This window comes from Macaca mulatta, chromosome 9 (assembly GCF_049350105.2).
Source record: "Macaca mulatta isolate MMU2019108-1 chromosome 9, T2T-MMU8v2.0, whole genome shotgun sequence".
Lineage (NCBI taxonomy): Eukaryota > Metazoa > Chordata > Mammalia > Primates > Cercopithecidae > Macaca > Macaca mulatta.
The window spans coordinates 108,543,432-108,565,785 of NC_133414.1; the positions used below are offsets into that span (position 1 = coordinate 108,543,432).

General features: G+C 36.4%; 2 protein-coding genes across 5 annotated transcripts in view; both read right to left on the minus strand.

The window, feature by feature from the left end:
- Positions 1-22,354, minus strand: part of OPALIN (oligodendrocytic myelin paranodal and inner loop protein) — a 237,139-nt gene that overhangs the window by 185,302 nt on the left and 29,483 nt on the right. The gene's annotated exons all lie outside the window — the stretch shown is intronic.
- The window catches only part of TM9SF3 (transmembrane 9 superfamily member 3), a 69,073-nt gene that overhangs the window by 8,941 nt on the left and 37,778 nt on the right, over positions 1-22,354 (minus strand). For 3 of the 4 annotated variants that reach the window (XR_013398200.1, XM_001101439.4, XM_077946975.1), the window contains exons 8-11: positions 19,440-19,534; positions 15,587-15,717; positions 4,525-4,664; positions 2,409-2,477 (exon numbers count right to left, since the gene is read on the minus strand). Coding sequence is in view for 3 of the 4 variants with exons in the window: in XM_001101439.4 (XP_001101439.1) it covers positions 2,409-2,477; positions 4,525-4,664; positions 15,587-15,717; positions 19,440-19,534 (435 nt within the window). In the remaining variant the exon portion in view is untranslated. Of the gene's footprint in view, positions 1-2,408; positions 2,478-4,524; positions 4,693-15,551; positions 15,718-19,439; positions 19,535-22,354 lie in introns of all 4 variants that reach the window. The other variant, XM_077946974.1, reaches the window with a different exon arrangement.

Below are 22,354 nucleotides of genomic sequence, written 5' to 3' on the forward strand. Positions count from 1 at the left end.
GGCAGATGGATCACCTGAGGTTGGGAGTTTGAGACCAGCTTGATCAACATGGTAAAATCCTGTCTCTACTAAAAATACAAAATTAGCTGGGCATGGTGGCACACGCCTCCCCAACTACTCGGGAGGCTAAGGCAATGTAATCGCTTGAACCCGGGAGGTGGAGGTTGCAGTGAGCCGAGGTAGTGCCACTGCACTCCAGCCTGGGCAACAAACGAAACTGTTTCAAAAAAAAAAAAAAAAAAAGAATGTTCCAGACACAGGAGCAGCAAAAGCAAAAGTGAGTAAATAAAGGGGATCCACTGCATTTTGAAAAACTAAAAGTAATTCAGTATGGCTAAAACTTTAAATGAAGGGGAAAGAACTAAGAAATGAAGTTGGAGAAGTGAACAGGACCAGTTCTTAGGTTATTAAGACCCTTAATAGCCATGTTATGGAGTTGGGACCTCACCTCAATTAAAATAAGAAGTGTTAAGTAAAGAAATGACATGACACCTTAAAAAGACCACTTTGGCTACCAGGAGGAGAATGGGTTTGAGGGTGGACAAAACAGAAGTTGAAGAAACAGCAGAGAAACTATCTAGTGGAACACAGTGCCCGGAGAAACACAAAGACATGTGGTTCAGAAATACTGGGGACAGGGGTAGAAAGGAAAAAGTAGTCACAGGTCAAGTATGGGTGAAGGCACTAAACTAAAGAAGAAGTTCCTGAACCGACTATAATAAACCACGAGTTACAGAGACACACACTCCAATTCCTAAGGTACTAATGCCCACAGCATATGCAGAACTCGTAAGTGACAACGAAGAGTTGTTCCATATCTACTTATGTCAGTTGTACCTGTTAGTACAATTAGACTAAATTGAATAAATTAAATGTTACATAAACCAATAAACATCAGAGTAAAAAGGATGCGTGGTTACTATAAAAATTATGTTGAATGCTTTGGAAAGATTTGATAAGGTGAGTCCCTTTAAAAAAGTTATAAAATTCGATGTGATTGAGACGGCTATAGACTGGGGGACAAATGTACAAATCTAGAAGGATTCTGCACTTAGAATGCTTCAGATAGGACCTTATGTTCTTGCTTCACTTTAAAAAGGATGGAAAACACAGAATCTGTATTACGAATGTCAAAGAAAAAAAAATGAAAAAATTCCAATGAAGAAAAAGACTGTGACTCTATATTTAAAAAAAAAAAAATCAGTGAAGGATGTACATTTACTTGTCTTAAAATATTATGTATGTATCTTTTTAAATAATACTCTTACATGAGTCATTGTTTTCAATTAACCAACTACCAAATCCAATTACGTCTGTTAAGAAAACTCCTACCATACAGGAGACAATCCGCAGTGGGGCATCTGGAAACACGTAAGGCTATTTTAAGTTGTCACAATAACTGGTATTTAGTGGACAGGAGCCAAGGGTGTATAGCTGCAATACCTGAGAAAGCCCCATACGGTGAACTGTCTTGCCTAAAATAACCAGAGCATTCCCATCAGGGGGCACTGGGACACAGACTAAGAACAGAAAGGCTTTTTTATTTTGCAATGATGACAAAGGATGCAGATGTAAAGCACAGTAAGTGGCATAAGGTGGCATACCTCTCACCTCCAAATACATACACACTTCCTAGCACTCCTGCAGGCCTCTATGGAAGGAACCTAGGAAATGACTATGCATCAAAAGATGTCAGGACCTAGACGGACTAGTAGGTAATGGTTTACCTAGTTCCCTAGATCCTCAGAAATATTTTAAAAATACAATAAAAACCAGGAATTCCTTAAATCATGCCTATGATCGAAGGCTGGTCTACCATTCTTTAACACATAGCTTTGATTTCTTTTTTTTTTTTTTGAGACGGAGTCTCGCTCTGTCACCCAGGCTGGAGGCAGTGGCGCGATCTTGGCTCACTGCAAGCTCCGCCTCCTGGGTTCACGCCATTCTCCTGCCTCAGCCTCCCGAGTAGCTGGGACTACAGGCACCCGCCACCACACCCGGCTAATTATTTTTTGCATTTTTTTTTTTTAGTAGAGACGGGGTTTCACTGTGTTAGCCAAGATGGTCTCGATCTCCTGACCTCGTGATCTGCCCACCTCCGCCTCCCAAAGTGCTGGGATTACAGGTGTGAGCCACTGCGCCCGGCAACACATAGCTTTGATTTCTAAGATTTCCTCTTAGGTGAGGGAGGTCTAGAATACAATACAAAAAGGTATAAACATCACCTGAATATTTAAGAACACAGTCAACAGCTACCTTTATATAGCCTATTAGACCCCTTTCTGGAATCATGGAATTAACAGACTGTTAGATGTTCTCCCAACTGATGACTTTCCATGTTCCCTAACTCCTAAATTGTCTTACTATAATCAAATCCCTCAAAATATAAATACATTATCAAAACTTACATTTCAATAAAGATTGAACCAAAAGGTAAAATTCCACCCAGGCAAACAATAACTGCAGGCTCCATGAACCTGGAAAATATTAAAATTAATAGTAAACTTCTAGTATGATTTCCATATTACATAAACACTGATAACAGAAAGCAGGTACTTGACACTTAAAATCATCTCTGAAGGATAGAAACAAACCAGTAAAATGAAAAGCCAAAACCAAAAGAGGCACAATATATAGGTGGGACTTCAATTTAGCCACAGGTTATAATCAATATTCTTTCTGCATTAAAGGCTGAGACAAGTATATGGAGAACAAAAATTACTGACACTGGCAAAACTTGCAAAAGTCTCTAAGTGTTCCCTCTGGTTCTACTAGACTTCCATAACTTCTCAGAACCCTATAGGCATTTATTCACAAAAAGCCAAAGGGAAAGAAAGTGAGAGTCGAGAGACCTCCATTTGAAATAATGTTTCCCAAATTGTGGCCTTGTCATCTCTTTGCTCACTCTCTCCTTGGTTCTATAATTCCTTTTCCTAAAAATTATGCAATTAAGGTATTATGAGTTCTTATTTATAATGGCACCAAAGAAATAAAAAATAAAATTTGAAATTCATTCATTCATTCAACAAACATTTACTGACTGTAATGGGTAATTCCCCACCTGGATGCCTTCTTCGTCTCCTATTGCTCTCCTGAAAGCATTGGCTCAAATGTTCTCCCTTTAAAACCTTTGCTGAGTCTCCCAGGAAGAGGTGGGTCCTTCTCTCATTCTTCCACTGCCTCTTGAACATATCTCCACCACACTACTTACCACACTATACTGTAACTGTCCAATTCCAAATACATATGTGTACATATATATAAAAAACCTCACTAGATTATAAACCATGGCAGGCAGAAGCTATTCATTCAGGTATTTCCAGTGCCTAGCACAATACCTGGCACAAAAAAGATTCTAAACTAATAACTATGAAATTAACAAACTAAAAAACTGAGAAAAAAATTTTAAAATTTGAGAGCTGAAAAAAAACTTAAAAATCATTTAATGTAGTCTTCTTTCATTACTTTACAGGAAGCCAAGACTCACTGAGGTTAAAAGTGATCTGCCCAAGGTGACACAGTCAATGAGAGGCAGATCTAGTATTCAGATTTAGGTTCCCATGATTATACTCCCCAAAACAGAGACACACACAAGCCTTCCTATACCTAAATGCAAAGCATCTTTGGTGAGGAAGCTCTCACCAGACCTCCTCTCCTTCACTAGCCCTAGTGACTTAGAGGAACTTTTGTGACTTCTGACTATGATTTCCCTTTAACCTTACCCTTCCTAGTAAGGATACTGATGGGTCCTAACAGTCTAATACTGATTTACGGAAAAAAAAAAAAATTACTTTAAAAAATAAACTACAAAACTTCTAACCAAAGTCTCTCATAAGCACCAATCTAAGGAAAGAAAAGAATGTGGCCAATTCAAACTATAGGGGCTATTTTATTCATCCTCCATTTCTATAAATGTCTACATGCTTCCGGTCTAGAAAGGACAGAGCAAAATTATCACCTATTTGTATAAGCACCTGAATATGCTATATTTATAATCTGGTAAAATATCTAGGGACAGAGACTTAATATATATACATACATACAGTACTAAAATATCTGGAAAGATAATAAATATTTCAGGTTCTGCAGGTGATAGCATCTCTGACATAACTACTGATCTGCCAGCTCTGATGCTGTACTATAAAAGCAGCCACAGGTAATTCATAAACAAATCGGCACGGCTGAATTCCAACAAAACTTTATTGACAAAAATAGGCAGCAGACTAGATTTGGCCTGCAGGATTAGTAAAACTGCAGCTTTAGTTCACACCCACCTCTACACCGTAGGAAAGCATTTGACTTAACTGTAAATGGCACAATATTCAGAAAGTGGAATAAGGGTACAATTTATTATTACTCCTAACAATGTAGGTTAAAGGAAACAGTAAAATGAACTCCTTAGGCTCAAACTTAAGATTGTCATTCTCATAAATACATGCCAATTCTGAAGTTACATGTACACAACAGCCTTAAGAACTTATATATTGTGTGAAACAATCGCATAAGATTTAGCATTCTCTTTACCATTTTTTCTCCGGTATAGGACGAGGCACAGCATTGACACGACAAGGAAAGTTGGGCTGACCTGACAGATTTCGGCCAAGTATTGTACCAACAAGATTTAGAGGAAGAATAACAAAAAAACAGATGCAACAAACGGCCACCTGTAAATTAAATAAAAATGTGTGATTACTCAGAGAACAGTAACATTAATAAAAACAAAAGAGACACAATTTAAACACAATTTGATCACAAAAGAAAATGTTTAAGTTCAATATGGGCTAAAATTGTGCAAGAAGTACACTAATGAAAACAGAAAAAGGTATGCTTTAAAATATTAGAACTAAACTAAATACAAGTTGAACTAGTTCTTATCCAATTTAGTTTACCACTTTTTCCTATTCTCCCACACTATCTCTGCCATAGTCCTTTTTTCTCCTCTTTCACTCTCAGCTGTCATGGTTTTTTAAACATATTTATCCATTGTCTTTCATTATTATAACCAACTTACTTATCTGGCTACGCTTTTTGAGCTCGTAATATGCACTTAGAGCTTTATATGTGTTATTTCTTTATTTTACAGATGAAGGAAAGGGGACTCAGAGAAGGATAAGTAACTTCCCATAATCTCATAGCTAGTGGAGAGCCAGACCAAAATTTCAACTCAAATCTGCCAGCCTCGAAGCCCATGCTCTTTTCTATTCTACACTGCCTTGGAATCCTAATAGAAGTAGATCACTATCTACGTGTTATTAGTAAAATAGTACAAATATTTTTCTGCCTATTAGTAGTGCAAAATCTAAAATTATAGAGAAGACCATACAAAGATTCTAGAACCAAAGTGGCCAATTAGAAACATTTATTTTTGTGACATTTTTCTTTATAAAATCAGCTCTTTTCTGGTGAACGATCTAATTAAGATCACTTCACTCTGACCTTCTGTAAAATGGAGTAGAACTGAATCACCTCTAAGATCTCTTTAAATTACATATTTTAGGTTATAATAAAAAGTAAAAGTGAGAGAAAAATTGAATGAAACATGTGAAGACACTGAGAGAAATGAAGAGGGTAGGAAATCCATAGTGATTGCACAAGAAGGAAAGATCTCTTTGAACCAATATTAGTAAAAATTCATTAGATCCTTTTGTGTGTGCATATGTGTTTTTAAACAAGCCAAAGAGTATTGTCATCTCCTTTTCAGATACAACATAAATGTGTCAGAGTTATAGAGCTCCATAATACCATTTTAAACATCAGACTCAGGAACCCAATTTATCTGTGTTTCAGTTTAGGCCTAAGCCTATGAATAATATGAATTTATGCTCATATTATATTATGTGAAATGTGAAAAATAAGCAGGTGTTTTTAAGATAGTTTAAGTCTTATGTTATGAATTATACATATGTCATAAATATGGGGAGTGATAAATTCCATCTCAATTTTTGCTTTTACTTTCTTAATAACTACAAGACTCATAAACCTTAACACACTGTAATCAAGACCTATGTATTTTTTCCTTAGTTTGCCAGAACTCTAATTTGAAATAAGAATTAAAGACAAAATTCTTTCTAGGAAGAAAACATTCCTAGACCATGTAGAATTATATGATCTAGAAGAATGGTTTTCAAGCTGTTCCAAAGAATTCTCAGGTCCTACTGAAGAGCTTCCGGGATTCCACAAGCATTTGATTTGAATATACTTTTGAAAATAGTTTCTTTTTAAAATACTTTTAATTGTAGTAAGATACATACAGATCAAAGGAGTTTTATACCAAATAGCAGTACACTGGAGAGATCACAGCCAGGTTAACTCATTTTCACGCAAACCTCAGAATCAAGTTTCTCCTGCTTATCTCTGTGTATATACTGAACTGAATGGATTTTGTCACTCATTGGGAAGGCTTGTAATACTATATTGGTCTTTTATTCTATCTCCTTCGCCCCATCCCAATTAAGGCCTGCACATATTTGTTCACTAAAAATTGTATAAGCAAAAGTACTATTACAGCACAATGTGTGTGACACAATTGAGTGGCAGCTAAAGTGAGGGCACATCTTGCCTTCAGTGCACATAATAGTCAATAAAGGAACCTATAGTCTCAAAAAGACATTAGCAATTGCTTAGTATTTGTCAATATTTTCTCTTTCCTTGTCCAACTCTTTAATATATGATTAAAAATGTGAGCAGTTTGTTAGAAATAGTGATTAAGCTGTGAAACCAGTTCCCCACTCCTTTATGATCAAGTTCTGGATGAAGTTACTTGAAAAATACTCCAAGATTACAAGGCAAGCTGTTTAAAAAAAAAAAAAAAATCACATGGAATGAACTCACTTGTGAAGAAAGAATTTTTCTCAATACTGATAACTAAATAAATTGGGTGCTGAAGATAAGTAATAGCTTACTTTATTCATACCCCTTGATATTAGATTTGTATCCGTCACAACTTTACTGCTCTTGTTAAACTTAGAGTGTTAAAAATACTTAATTTGCAAAATATACCTATAATAATAAAATCATGCTTGTATCTGTTTTCCATCTGGGCTTCCACATTATTTAGGAACACAATTTAGCAGCTAAGAGGGTCTAATATATTGGTGAAAACCCTGGAACTCAAATTAATATGGGGCTCTCCTCTATTCCCCTAGTCACTGTTCAGAGGAGAGTGAAAGCAGGCAGTGGGGAGAAGAAAGATTTACTCCATGCTGAGGGCCTCCCTTATCTACAACAAGAACAAGTTAGAAATAAGTACTGCCTCTTGGTACTTAATACCCCAAAGATCTACATACTGATCACATCTTCTCAATCTTAGACATAAACCAAGAATGTGGCTATTACTTATTCTATCTTTGCTTCCAGACTGGCCTACAGGTCAATATCTCTCATAAACTTAGATGTAAAAAACAAATTTTAGTAAATGTAATCTAACAATATATAAAACAAAGAATATATCATGACAAAGTGAAGTTCATCAAACGAATGCAAGACTGATTAAAGATTAGAAAATTAATGCTATTCACCATATTATCAGAATTAAAAAAGAAAAATCACAGATCATCTCAAAAGATGCAGAAAAATGCTACTCTAAGATCCAACACTCATTCAAAATTTAAAAAAAAAAAAAACTTGCAGCAAACTGCAAATAGAAGAGAACTTACAAGCTGATGAAGGGCATCTACCAAAAAAAAAAAGCTATTATTTTAATTCACAGCATAAGACTAAATGTCTTCCTCCCAAGATTGGGAACAAAGAAAGGACGTCTGTTGTTCTATTCAACATTATACTGGAGGTTTTAACCAGTGCAATCAGACAACAAAAAGAAATAACAGACATACAGACCAAAAAAGAGAAGTGAAACTGTCTTTGTTTAAATAATTTGATAATCTATTTTTTTAAATAACACTATGCACCCACAAAAATTTAAAATAATAAAAAAAAATTTTTAATCTATGTAAAAAACTAAAGAAGCTAGAATAAGTGAATTTAGCAGGGTTGTAGGATACAAAGCCAATATCTCAAAAACTGTTTTCCTACATATAGTCAACACTCAAAAATAGGGTATAAACTGTTCAAGTCCACTTATAAGTGGATTTTCTTCTGCCTCTGCCACCCCTGAGACAGCATCCTTGAGACACCCCTCCCTCTTCTTCCTCAGTCTACTCAATGTGAAGATGATGAAAATGAAGATCTTTATTATGATCCACGTCAACTTAAAGAATAGCAAATATATTTTTATCTTCCTTATGATTTTCTCTTTTTCTTTTTAAGAGACAGGGTCTCACTACGTTGTCCAGGCTGAAATGCAGAGAGGGCACAATCATAGAGCACTAGAGCCTCAACTCCTGGGCTTAAGTGATCCTTCTGCCTTAGCCTCCTGAATAGCTGGGATTACAGGCACAAACCACACACCCAGCTAACCTTATGATTTTCTTAATAATATTTTCTTTTCCCTAGCTTACTTTATTGTAAGAATGCAGTATATAATACATATACAAAATACATGTTCATCAGTGAGGCTTCTAGTCAACAGTAGGTTTATTCGTAGTTAAGGTTTTGGGGAGGGTCAAAAGTTACATGCAGATTTTCAGCTGTACGGGCAGGGGGTAAGGGTCAGCACCCCAACCCTCATATTGCCCAAAAGTCAACTGTACGCTCATGTGCAACATAACAATTTTTTTTGGTCAATGATGGACCACATATCTGACATTGGTCCCATAAGATTATAAGACTGTATTTTTACTGTACCTTTTCTACGTTTACAGACACAAACACTTACCACTGTGTTACAACTGCCTACAATATTCAGTACAATAATATGCTGTACAGGTCTGTAGCTTTGTAAGATTAGGCTATAACATACAGACTAGGTGTGTAGGAGGCTATACCATCTAGGTTTGTGTAAGTGCCCTCTGGAATGTTCACACAATGAAAAAATTGTGAACCAACTCACTTCCCAGAACATATCCCTGGCATTAAATGATGCATGATTGTACTAGCAATAAACAATCAGAATTTGAAATTTTAAAATGGCCGGGCGTGGTGGGTCATGCCTGTAATCCCAGCACTCTGGGAGGCCGAGGCAGGCGGATCACCTAAGGTCAGGAGTTTGAGGCTAGCCTGACCAACATGATGAAAGCCTGTCTCTACAAAAATACAAAAATTAGCCGGCTATGGTGATGCGCACCTGTAATCCTAGCTACTAGGGAGGCTGAGGTAGGAGAATCGCTTGAACCCGGGAGGTGGAGGTTGCAGTGAGCCAAGATTGTGCCAATGCACTTCAGCCTGGGCAACAGAGCAAGACTCCGTCTCAAAAAAAAAAAAAAAAAAGACAGAAAGAAAAAAAAGAAATTTAAAAAATATCATTCACCAACAGAATAATATGAAATACTTGAGAATAAATTCAACAAAAGATGGACAAAACCTGAACACTAAAATCTATGAAACGTTGCTGAGAAAAATTAAATATATCTAAATAAGTTGAGAGATATCCTGTGCTCATTAATCAAAAGACTCAATAATGTTAAGATGTCAATTCTTCCCAAACTGTGCTACAGATTCAATGTAATCACAATCAAAACCCCAGAAGACTTTTTATAGAAACTGACAAGCTGATTCTAAACTTTATATGGAAATGCAAAGAATATTAGAAAAGCCAAAACAACTTTGAAAAAGAAGAATTGATTTCAGGACTTAAAAAGCTATAGTAATCAAGACAGTGTAGTATGAGCATTAAAAACAAGACAAATTGAAATAGAACAAATCGAAATGAAACAAGAGAAAATTCAGCAATAAAAATCCACACATATATGGTGAATTGGTTATCAACAAAGGTGCCAAGGCAACTCAACAGAGAAAGGATAATCTTTTCAATAAATGGTGCTGGAACAACTGACCAGTCATACATAAAACAAAACAAAACCCCTCTGACCCTTAACTCATACTATACACAAAATTAGCCAAAAATGGATCCTAGACCTAAACTTAAGAGCTAAAACTGTAAAATTTCTAGAAGACAACATATAAGGAAAGCTTGGTGATGTCTGGTTTGGCAAAAGACTTCTTAAATGGAATAGAAAAAGTGCAAAGCATAAAATTAAAAAACAACAACAATAAATTAGACTTTAAAATTAGTAACTTTGCCCTTCAAAAAATATTCTTTAGATTATGAAAAGACAACTCACAAAATAGGAGTACTTACAAAATACATATAAGACAAAGGACTTGTATTTACAATATGTTAAGGAACCATTATCACTCAATAAAACAAACAATCTATTAAAATAGGCAAAAGATCTGAACATTCATTAAAGAAGATATACAGATGGCAAAAAAAAAGGCAAATAAAAAGATCTTCAACATGATTACTCATTAGGAAATGCTAATTAAAACTGAAAGACACTACTATACACTCACTAGAATAGCTAAACTTAAAAAGACTGACTCTATCAAGTGCTGACAGTGATGTGGAACAAGTGGAATTTTCATAGAATGCTGATAGAAATGTAAAATGTCAAAACTATTTGGGAAAAGTTTAGCAGTTTCTTGAAAACCTGAACTATCATATGACCCAGGCATTCTACTCCTAGGTATTTATCCAAGAGAAATGAAAATGTAATTCCACAGAAAGACCTGCACATAAATACTCACAGTAACTTGATTTGCAATAGCAAAAAAAACTAGTAAATTACTGGGTAAATGGATAAATTATGGTATATCCATGCAACTGAATACTATTGGGCAATACAAAGAACAAATTATTAATAAATGCCTGTAATCCCAGCACTTTGGAGGCCAAGATGGGTGGATCACCTGAGGTCAGGAGTTCAAGACCTGTCTGGCCAACATGGTGAACTCTGTTTCTACCAAAAATACAAAAATTAGGCAGGCATGGTGGTGCTTGCCTGTAGTCCCAGCCACTAGGGAGGCTGAGGCAGGAGGACTGCTTGAACCCCAGGGGCAGAGGTTGCAGTGAGCCAAGAGCACATCACTGCACTCCAGCCTGGGCGACAGAGCAAGACCCAGGCTCAAAATAAATAAATAAATAAATAAATAAATAGATAAATAAATAAAATGCAACATCAATAAATCTCAAAATAACTTTTATGAGTGAAACAAAAAAGAATATATACTGTATGAGCTACCATTCAAAGGAAATTCAGCAATGCAAATTACACTATGATACGAGAGAGTCGGCTGGTGGTTACCTAAGAATAGAGAGAAAAAAGAAGAAAAAAAAAGATGAATTACAAAGGTATATAACAAAACTTCTCAACGTGACAAACATCTTTATCTTGAGTGCGGTAATGGTTTCACAAGTGTGTGTCTGTGTGTGTGTGTGTGTGTATTAAAATCCATCAAATTGTACACTTTAAATTTATGCAACTTATCACGTGTTAATTATACCTCAGTACATCTGTAAAAACACACAAACAGAAAAGGGCAAAAAAACATACCCACTGCTCTCAGAATTAAGCTAGGATTCCTTTTGACAGAAGGGAAGAAAAGAAAAATGGCCAAAAACAAAAACAAAAAACCCATCATCACCACCACCAGCACAACAAAGAAAACTAACTATGGGAGAGTTTCTGTTGATTTTCTGTTCTGTAAAATAGGAATAACCACACCACTAGCTCTGCCTATCTCTTTGGGTTCTTCTGAAAACCAGACAAGATAATGCGTGTGAAAATGCTTTGTAAACTACAAAGTGCTACACAAATGCATTATTATTGATCCTTATTACAATTCATCTTCTTAGGTTTGGCACATCATTTCAGTCTGATGAGATCTTTTTAGATGCTGCCTTCATTATTTCATATTACCAGTTCATTATTTTATATTACTAGTTTCTTCCCTAGTCTCACATTCCTTTTCAATTGAATCAGCAGACCACCATGTCTCTAAGTTATTAGTAATCTTTTGAATAGGTCAGAGACAAAAATATCTGTCACCTTCTACTAAAGGATAGGATGTACATACTATGGCTAATACCTCAATACTCTTATAAGGTAGAACCACTTTCTTCTTTTTCCTCCTGGAAAAGTAAATTTGCCTGTCCAGTTTTACAGCACCTTTGCTCTCATACAGTTGCTCAAACTTTACTTAATATAATCTCTCAGTATCTCTAAAAGAAAATTTTTATGAGCAACAAGACTTTCAGCTAAGGCGGCTGGGTACTCCTGTACAATCAACTGCTTTGCTTATCTCAGGCTTCACTTCCCTCTTACCAGGGATCTTTCCTCCTACTTTTTTTGTTTGAGGGTTACATTTTATTTGAAAAATAAAGAGGAAGAATGGGATGGAGACATTCTTTTTTTTTTTTTTATTGTTATATCACTGATCCCACATAATGAGCCTTTGATCTTGATATCTTTATAAAATCCTTTTGCTTGCTTTAGCATTTGTGAACAGCTCACCTTAGATGATGAAGTTTTTCTAACATTAGTTTTATAGATCTTTCTCTTTTTTCGAGACGGAGTCTCGCTCTTGTTGCCCAGGCTGGAGTGCAGTGGCGCAATCTTGGATCACTGCAACCTCTGCCTCCCAGGTTCAAGCGATTCTCCTGCCTCAGCCTCCCGAGTAGCTGGGATTACAAGTGCCCGCCACCACACCTGGCTAATCTTTGTATTTTTAGTAGAGACGGGGTTTCACCATGTTGGCCATGGCGATCTCAGGTGATCCACCCGCCTTGGCCTCCTGAAGTGCTGGGATTATAGGCATAAGCCACTGCGCCCGGCCAATTTTATAAATCTTTCTAGAAAAGAAAGGTGATTAGTTCCCATGCTAGCTTGCCTCTATAAGTTTTAAAACTCTGTAATTTTGTTCTTTGTCCTTTGGAATCCAACAATAAGATCAAAATTTAGGATCTGAGATTTACAGCCCACGAAAGAAAGACTTCATGTCTAAAACCCTTTTCCAGAACATCTTGGCAAATCCTTTCTCATTCCCACGGAACTCTTAACAGGACCAAAATCTCTGGGTATAGCACCTAAATCATTATTGGACAAATTCCCAAAAGAAAAAGTTTTTAGCTTTCCAAAATCAATCTAATTTTTCTTTTTTTTCTTGAGACAGAGTCTCACTCTGCCGCCCAGGCTGGAGTGCAGTGGCGTGATCTTGGCTCACTGCAACCTCCACCTCCTGGGTTCCAGTGATCAAGCGATTCTCCTGCCTCAGCCTCCCGAGTAGCTGGGTTTACAGGCCTGTACTACCATGCCTGGCTAATTTTTGCATTTTCAGTAGAGATGGGGTTTCATCATGATGGCCAGGCTGATCTCAAACTCCTGACCTCAAGTGATCCGCCTGCCTCAGCCTCCCAATGTGCTGGAATTACAGGCGTGAGCCACCATGCCCGGCCAGTTGTGGAAACTTTCATAGAACAGAGAATTAGAGTGAAGATCACCCAGAAAAAGGGCTCAATAGCCAAGAGATCAAAGGAATGGGGGATAGAAAGAGGTAAGGCCTGGGGAAGAGCACTTAGGAGGATCTGAAGACTCTGACTCTCAAATTAGGGTATTCAGTTAGTAGGGACACCTGGCTTCTGAGACATCTGGTACCTATGGTCTGGGAGCCTTTTGGCTAACAGATCCATCCCCAGATCCCAGGAACTGGAATCAGGTAAACACTACAGATTGGGTTTAAAGCAGGACAGACTAATTAGCTTAAAAGAAAGCCCTGAGCATTAAAATTTTTAAATCCCCAAGTGATTCTAATGTGTGCCCAGGGTTGAGAATCACTGAGTTTATGAGAATATGTAACCATTTCCTTCAGAATGTCAACAAGTCAAAATAACTAAAACCACAAACTTAAGTAGTTCAAGTACTTAATGGAGAGCTGGGTGAAACATTCACCTCAAGTTCTTCAAGTTCATGTTCAAAACAAGTTTTCACACTCTTAAGCAGAGAAAAGGAGACCCTAAAGCACACATCGGGTTAAAACATGAGGCCAGGGGAATGCCCTTCCCCCAGTATTCCTTCATTAGAATGCAAATTAAGAACATAATATTGTAGGAGCCTGCCAAGTACCAACAGTTAGTCTTTTTATTCACTAAAGATCAATTTTATAAACCTTCTCTGGCTCAGCACAGACTTTAAATATTATATTCTAATAATCTGTAATTATTAAATTATCTAAAGGCAAATTACACTGAATATTAACGTTTAAAACTCCATTTACAAAGTGGTAAAAATTTACAATTTTAGCGAGACAAAGTAACTTTGAAATACCATTTTCACCAATACCAAATTCAAAACTTTCTGATAAAAATTTTAACAGAATCAGAATTTTAATTTTTAAAGCACTATGAAAATAACCAATTCAGCAGATGATCTCTGAGAAGTAACTTGACTCACTCTATGTACTTTCTGATGGCCTGCAACTACCATAAAGCAAATTCTTTCCCGGTCTGATATAATTAATTACTCTTCCCTTTTCTGACCATTATCACTTACTTTGGCTTGAAAAGAAAATTTCCATTTTGAAGCAAGTTTCAAAATATTCCTAACTAAAAGGTATTAAAGATTTAATAAAAATGTATAATATTCAATGTGTCTTTGAAAAAAATTGGACTATAAAACAAAGTCACCTGAAATTTTTGTGAAACTCTTTGTTACCTCCCATATAATAGAAAGAAAACCCAAACAAGATTAAAACAGAGATTGTGGGCTCTACTGGCAGTTCTACCATTAACTGTCTGTATGACCGTGACTAAGTTATTGGGCCTCTGTTAAAAGCAGTAACCACCCTGCAACTTGCATTGGCATATACATGTATGAATATGTATGCACAAGTGTACATTAAGCCTTCACTCTAGTCTAGGCCTAAAATTCTGTTTCTAGTAAAAAGGTAACACCAAGATTTGGGAGACTGTGGGTTAACTCATTTTATGTGTTCTAGTTGTAATATATTTAAATAATTCAAAGCATTTCCAAGCCTGTGCTTACAGGTAAGATATGTGAACACATTTTAACATCTATAGCAACGTATATTATTGACATAAATGCTTAGTGAGGTTTGTTTGTTTTATTTTATTTTTTTTTGAGATGTAGTCTGGCTCTGTCACCCAGGCTGGAGTGCAGTGGCGCGATCTCAGCTCACTGCAACCTCCACTGCAAACTGCACCTGGGTGCATGCCATTCTCCTGCTTCAGCCTCCTGAGTAGCTGGGACCACAGGCGCCCACCACCACGCCCAGTTAATTTTTTTTTTTGTATTTTTAGTAAGGATAGGGTTTCACTGTGTTAGCCAGGATGGTCTCGATCTCCTGACCTCATGATCTGCCCGCCTTGGCCTCCCAAAGTGCTGGGATTACAGGCGTGAGCCACCGCACCTGGCCAGTGCTCTCTTTTAAAGTCAGCCTTTCTCTTTACTGGCTTACAGAATCAAGAAAAAATAAAAAGGCAACTATAGGTTTAAACTTAACCAAAATTTTATGGAGGCTAACAATAGTATTTTCCTCATCTAACTTTCCAGGACTGGGTAGGAACTGACTGAAACTATCAAAACATCTAATAAGATGTATTTTGGAGGGACAGTAGGTCTCAGTTAGAATGTGTATACTTTCTCAGTTTAAAAGTAAGATTCAAGCAACTCACCATTGTTCCAAAAGGAATGGCTCTTGAAGCATGGTAATAAATGGCTATGAAATTGATGAAGAAGGCAGTGCCACACACCATAGCTGGGATAAGGAATGCCCCAATAAACATCTGCTTTATCCATCTCCTTCCTGAAAAGAAAGGAAACTATGAGAGTTTAATATAATTATTTAGTACCAAATTATTTGTTTGAAATTTTAATATAAAGATCATGAAATTTAACATCTTAATAATTGTTTCAAAACAATAGCTAACAAATACCACAGCTTTTCAAGTATGTATAGTGAAATCACAGCTTCTGAAGTGGGTGCACTGGAAAAGAGCAATGACCTGCAGTAAATATTCCGACGTTTTATCTTGACTCTGCCACTGAACTGCTGTGAACTTTCATAAGCCACTCTATCTCTCTAGGCTACAAGTTGGCCTAGAAAGGGGTTTTTATTATTGGTTTAAAATAAACTGACCAAAAAAAAAAAAAAAGAGAAAGGGGCTTTTAAACTATTCCTTGGAGTTCTGGAGCTTCTTGGCATGCCCATGAAGTCACTGGTGAAGAAAAATCCCAGATCCCCTTACCCATGCTTCAACCAGAACAATTACGTTTTCAACAGTTTTACACACTGGAGTTTCATGTAAGCTTTCATTTGAAAAGCGGGTTATACTGCTTTAAAAAGAAGAAAAAAGTCTAAAAACCAGTGAGTCAAAAAAAAAAGAACTTCACCAGAAACCCACTTATGATTTTTCAGCACCCTAAGACAGGGAAAAAAAAAAAATTAAACGTGAAATAAAAAATAAAAAACTCTGAGTTAGATAGTCTCTAAGTTTGTTCTTAGCTCTAAAATAAGTATGTACTTAAGAGCATTTCTATGTTTGAAAAGAAAAAGAACAATGTGTTTCATAAGCTCTCTCTCAGCAATCAGAACTACAGATTTGTAAGTTTTAGTGTTTCTCTGTACCTCTGTGTATTGCCAAAATTCTAGACATTGAGCTTCTATTATTCAAATAATCAAGGAAACAAATTTTTTGACTACGCAATTAAAAAAAAAATCTTCAATTGTGCTCATACAGACCAGAAGAGCAACAGGGAGCTGTCTTTCTAATTAATACAGCAGAGTGTAAAACTGGTAGAAAATATCTTCAAACAGCTTAGAAACACTGAATCACTATCAAAATTCAACTCAATAATAGGCAACAGGGACCCAAATAGAAAGTACCATAGAAAAATAAGCAATACCCTAACTTTAGTTTTCTGCTATATAAATACCCTAACTTTAGTTTTCTGCTATATAAAGTTCTTTTAAAACATCTGTTACTAAAATCGTAACGTTCCTCCAGAAAAACTCCTTAATTCTGAGCTTTCTCTCCTGTTTCATTTCTTTTCTGGGTAAGTTTCAAGAACTTCTCCTTTCTAACTGATATCCGGCATTTGAACAACACAAAAAAGTGGTGATTAATTAAAGTATTATTCTATTTAATTCCAACACCTTTCTAGCATTTTTTCCTGTACTTTCCACTATCTTCTCAGATTCAGACATGTATCAATAAACCTGTGGCCAGGCGTGGTGGCTCATGCCTGTAAACCCAGCACTTTGGGAGGCTGAGGTGAGCGAATCACCTGAGGTCAGGAGTTCGAGACCAGCCTGGCCAACGTGGTGAAACCCTGTCTCTACTAAAAACACAAAAATTAGCTGGGCATGGTGACACATGCCTGTAATCCTAACTACTAAGCAGGCTGAGGCAAGAGAATCGCCTGAACCCAGGAGGCGGAGGTTGCAGTGAGCTGAGATCGTGCCATTGCACTCCAGCCTGGGAGACAAGAGCGAAACTCCATCGCAAAAAATAAAAATAAAATAAAATAAACAAATAAACAAAACTCCTTATCCAACTCTCTATTTCTCCCTTTCCTTCTAACAGTCAAAAATAATCCCATACACATTCCACTGGGTACAATCAGTAGCCCAAGTATCTGCATTGCTGGGCTTTCTACTGCTCTCCAAACCCTTGAAGTCTCTGGCTAAGGTCCTGGATACCACTGGCTTCAAACTAGATCTATAGCACTATAGTGCACTGAGGACAGTGTGAAGACCTTGAGCTTCACTGTAGTTCAAATCCTGAGATAACTGTGAAAAATTCTTGATTCCCTGGGTTGACCTCTACATTAAAAGTTTTTGAGGCTTGATCAGACAAAATATCAAGACACTATCAGATCTCCTCAGGACACTACCAATTAGAACATAATCTTTAGATTATATTTTGTAAGACTTGATATTCCTAGACCTGAGCCTGAACTCTGTCAGCTTTCAAGAATAAGTGTAGTAAAGGAAAGTTGGGCTGGGTGTTCTTAACTTGTAATCAGACTAAAAACAAATTTATGTCCAACTTTAAATAAATTTCCTGTTTTAAATAAATCTGTTTCTGCTGTGGAGACTATTTTGAGAGTCATAAACTAAAATTTTAGCCTAACTAGTTTCCAGGTCAAATTCAAATTAAAAGTTGCCTCATGCGTCCTTATTTCCTTAGGATGTGGTCTTTTATGATAGGACTCATTTCCCATACCCACAAGTCGAATTTAGAGACTGAACATCTACCTAAAATAGTCAGGAACCCATAATGATACTCCCTCAGTCAATCCAAATAATTATCTATACTGAAGGTACAGGTCACATTAAGTCAAGAAGATTAATAAAAAAGCAATGGTAAACCAAGATATCCTGAGAGAATTTTAAATAATCCTACGCTCTGATTTCCTATAACCTGTAAGTGTGCCCAGTCTACGAAAAGAAGGCAGGATCCCCTATCACTGACACTGCTTAAGATGGGCTGTGGAAAACGAAATATAATTTTAAGGTATTTCAACACTACTTCATTCATAAACTAAAATATGCACATCTACCAATTTTTGTACTTTTCTGACCTCAGACTACTGCAGGGAATACAAGAGAATTTAAAGACCCCTGAATGCCATTGCAGAAAAAAACACCAAGGAGCAGTATCCTTGTACTATCGTGTTATTAGTTCCATCAATTTCAGGTAATAGTATTAAAGGAGCAATAGGATATTTAAGACAAAGTGCTCTTAGCAAAAGACTGTGACAAAGAATAGCAGAAATATTTGCAAAGGGTCCTTTGATAAACACTAACAGTCAACAGAAATACATAACTTTCCTTCCTATTCTCTTTCCATTGTCCAGAAACTTTACCCACAGGCCATTACACACGCCTTTATACTCATCTATAAAGCTCTTTTTCTGTGTAGATGCATCACATGGAGCACATCTAGAGCCAGGCACCTCAAAGCAAATAGTATCAATAACTTAAATGCACTCTCCTACAAGTTCATCAGGGCAAATTACATGGTGCACAAGGGAGATTATCTACTAATTATTCACAATTTTAGGAAATAAAATGCGAGAATTCCACAAAAGCAAGATAGAACACACAATAGGTTTGGTAGAAATTATGTGAAATGAGATAACAAAGAATTTTACAACGGCTGTTCTGCCCATTTTAAATTTAAATACCTCACAGTAGACCAGGCACTTTGGGAGGCCGAATCACTTGAGGTCAGGAGTTTCATAGCAGCCTGACTACCATGGTGAAATCTCGTCTCTACTGAAAATACAAAAATTAGCTGGGCATGGTGGCACACACCTGTAATTCCAAGCTACTCAGGAGGCTGAGGCATGAGAATCGCTTGAACCCAGGAGATGGAGGTTGCGGTGAGCAGAGATTGCGCCACTGCACTCCAGCCTGGGAGATGGAGTAAGACTCTCTCAAAACAAACGAACCAACAAAATCTCATAGTAAAATATTAGCATCTATAATTAACAACATGAAGTGAGAATTCCTAAATTTACCTCCTTGTCTAGCATACAGACTTCCTCCAAAATAACCATTCACTGGAGACGTAGCAGCATAGACAAATATGGCTGTACTGAGCATTGATCCCCTCCTAAAAAGGCAAAAAAAAAAAAAAAAAAGATAAATTAAAACCAACAATCTAAAGAAAACATCATACAGTCTATTATATTAATATTAGTTTAATTTTAAAGATAACTTTAACAGAAACACAAAAATATCACAACCTGGACTACAAATAAAACTCAAAAGATTCTCTATAGTGAATGAATTTGTAGTTAAAACTGCATTTACATGATACCTGGCTGGTGCTAATTTTTTTAACCGCAGTTAAATGTTTTGATATATTCTAAGCAAGTATTTCACATTTATTTGGCAAAAATACTAGAAGCTGACACTAAAACTGTTCTGTGACCCTGTAAACCAACCCCATAATATGGAACAAGATGTTCATCTGTTAAAAAAAATGACTAGAATCATCTGTTTCATAACTTAATTCAACTGCTTATGATTCTTGCCTGCAAACAGAAATAAAATAGTAGTATCATCTATATTAAATACTATTATTTTAGATGGAATAACACTGAGACTTTCTCTGTTTCCCTCATACTGCTGAAAATGATTTTTAAGCCGGGCACAGTGGCTTACACCTGTAATCCCAGCACTTTGGAAGACCAAGGTAGGCAGATCACATGAGGTCAGAAGTTTGAAACCAGCCTGGCCAACAAGGCACAACCCCGCCGCAACTAAAAATACAAAAATTAGACATGTGTGGTGGCAGGTGCCTGTAATTCCAGCTACTCAAGAGGCTGAGGCAGGATAACTGCTTGAACCTGGGAGGCAGAGGTGATAGCAAGCCAAGAGCGCATCGCTGCTCTCCCTCCTGGATGACAGAGCAAGACTCCACCTCAAAAAAAAAAAAAAAAAAAAAAAAGTAAAAATTTAAAAATTAAAATCAGACATATGATTTTTAAAAAGTCTATTTTAAAAAGTCTATTTCTTTGTTCACAAATATTCTATGGGCATTCCCTCCCTCTGTCCCTCAAATAAACCATTTTTATCTACACTGAAAAATCTGCTGAGGGAGGTAACAGTCCTCCTTATTCATCTAAGATGGGACAAGGGGAACACCTGAAGAAGTGTTTAGCCTACACGTGCCACAGCCTTACCACTCTCCGCTGAAAAGTTTCAGAGTAGCTGCAGCAGCAGCAGCACTAACAAACTTACTCCTCACCTTCTCAAACTCTATGCCTTCTCAATATCACACTGTAACAGGCACCCACATTGATACTGATCCTCTACCTTTTACCCTCAAAATAGTTTTCCTCTGATTGCTATAGTGACCACAGAGGCAAAGTAACTTTTACGTTACATTATCTGCTCTTTATCCTCTAGAATCATTCCTATTCAAGTGATTTATCCCAATTTTGTGTGCAAATTTTTCATTTTCTCACCACTTTGTATTATTATCTCTATTTTCATTTCCGTAACATAGCAAATTAAGAAAAGAGTTCTGGAATAAGATTGCCTAGGTTCCAATCCCAGCTCACTAACACTCTTTACTAATAAAGGGTGCTCATTGATCTCAGATTATTTCTCTGAGCTTTAGTTTCCTGGTCTGTAGAATAGAAATAGAATAGTTCCTTCACAGGGTTGACGTGAAGATTAAGGGATCAAATGTGCATGAAATACCTAAAGTGAAACCTCAGTAAGTTGGCCACTATTATATAATAATAAATCTTTAATGCTTTAGTTCTTATATAAGTAATGAATTACATTCACTTCAAATAAACACAACACAAAACAACCACTTACAGTAATTATAGGCTAAAATAACAATGCATGACTTGCCTGCTAATATTATACATTAGTGAGTGGTTTCTTATTTATAAAAGTTGAAGGTCTCTAAGTAGAAGAGCTTCTGCATTAAAAAAAAAAAAAATGAGTTGCCAAATTGTAACACTAACATTTTGAAAAGGAAGCGGCAAAAACTTGGATTCTAGAAGAGATTATCTTCTAGTGGCTCATAAGACTGTGAAAGTACAGCCAGTGTCAATCCAGTAGTGATTAACTTAATACAGTGTTTAATGTAAAGCACGACTTCTTGGTAGATTTGAAATGTTTTCTTGTATTTAGGGTCCAGTTTATCTGAAATACATTATACCCAAAAATATGAACTACTCACCAGAACTCTGAAGTTTAGATTTGGGTTATTTTAAAGCTCATGTGGTAAATGAATTAAAAAAGTTATATTAAAGAAATACAACCAACACTACAGAGAAATAGCTTTGTTGGTTAACACATATTCATTTCAGTTCAACAAGCATTGACTGAATACCTTCCACATGCAAAGCTCCTTAAGTAGGTACTTTGAGAATTCAAAGGTAAGTTATGACCTGATCTTTACTCTCAAGGAACTTACTATCTAGTAGAGGAAACAAATATTTAGTATACAGTTAAATATTTAATATGCAACTAAAGAGCCATTCTTTCAGCAAGGATTTATTGCTTGCCCACCAAATGCCAGGCATATAGAGGAAAGAATGCATTATGAACTAAAGTAGAAGCATGAAATATAACTAGAGAAAAGTGTCATTCTGATTGAGGACTTCATGAAGCAGCACCTGAAATGCCTGAATTATAATCGCTACCACCCAGGCACCAGAATGTGTTTGCTTCATAGAGGTTGTGGCTTTGAGCACTGAATAGGGACCTGAGATCTTCTGTGAATGTATAACTTTTTCACATAATTCAAAGACCTAAAATTGAGAATTTCTTACAAATGGTTTTGTTTGCGAAGAAAGAATTACCAAAAATCGTGTCAAGATAGAATGCATACTGAACCAGGAGTTCTTTTCTAAAGAAGTCATCAATTATTTTTCTAACCTTACGTGACTTTTTAATCACTCTTTTT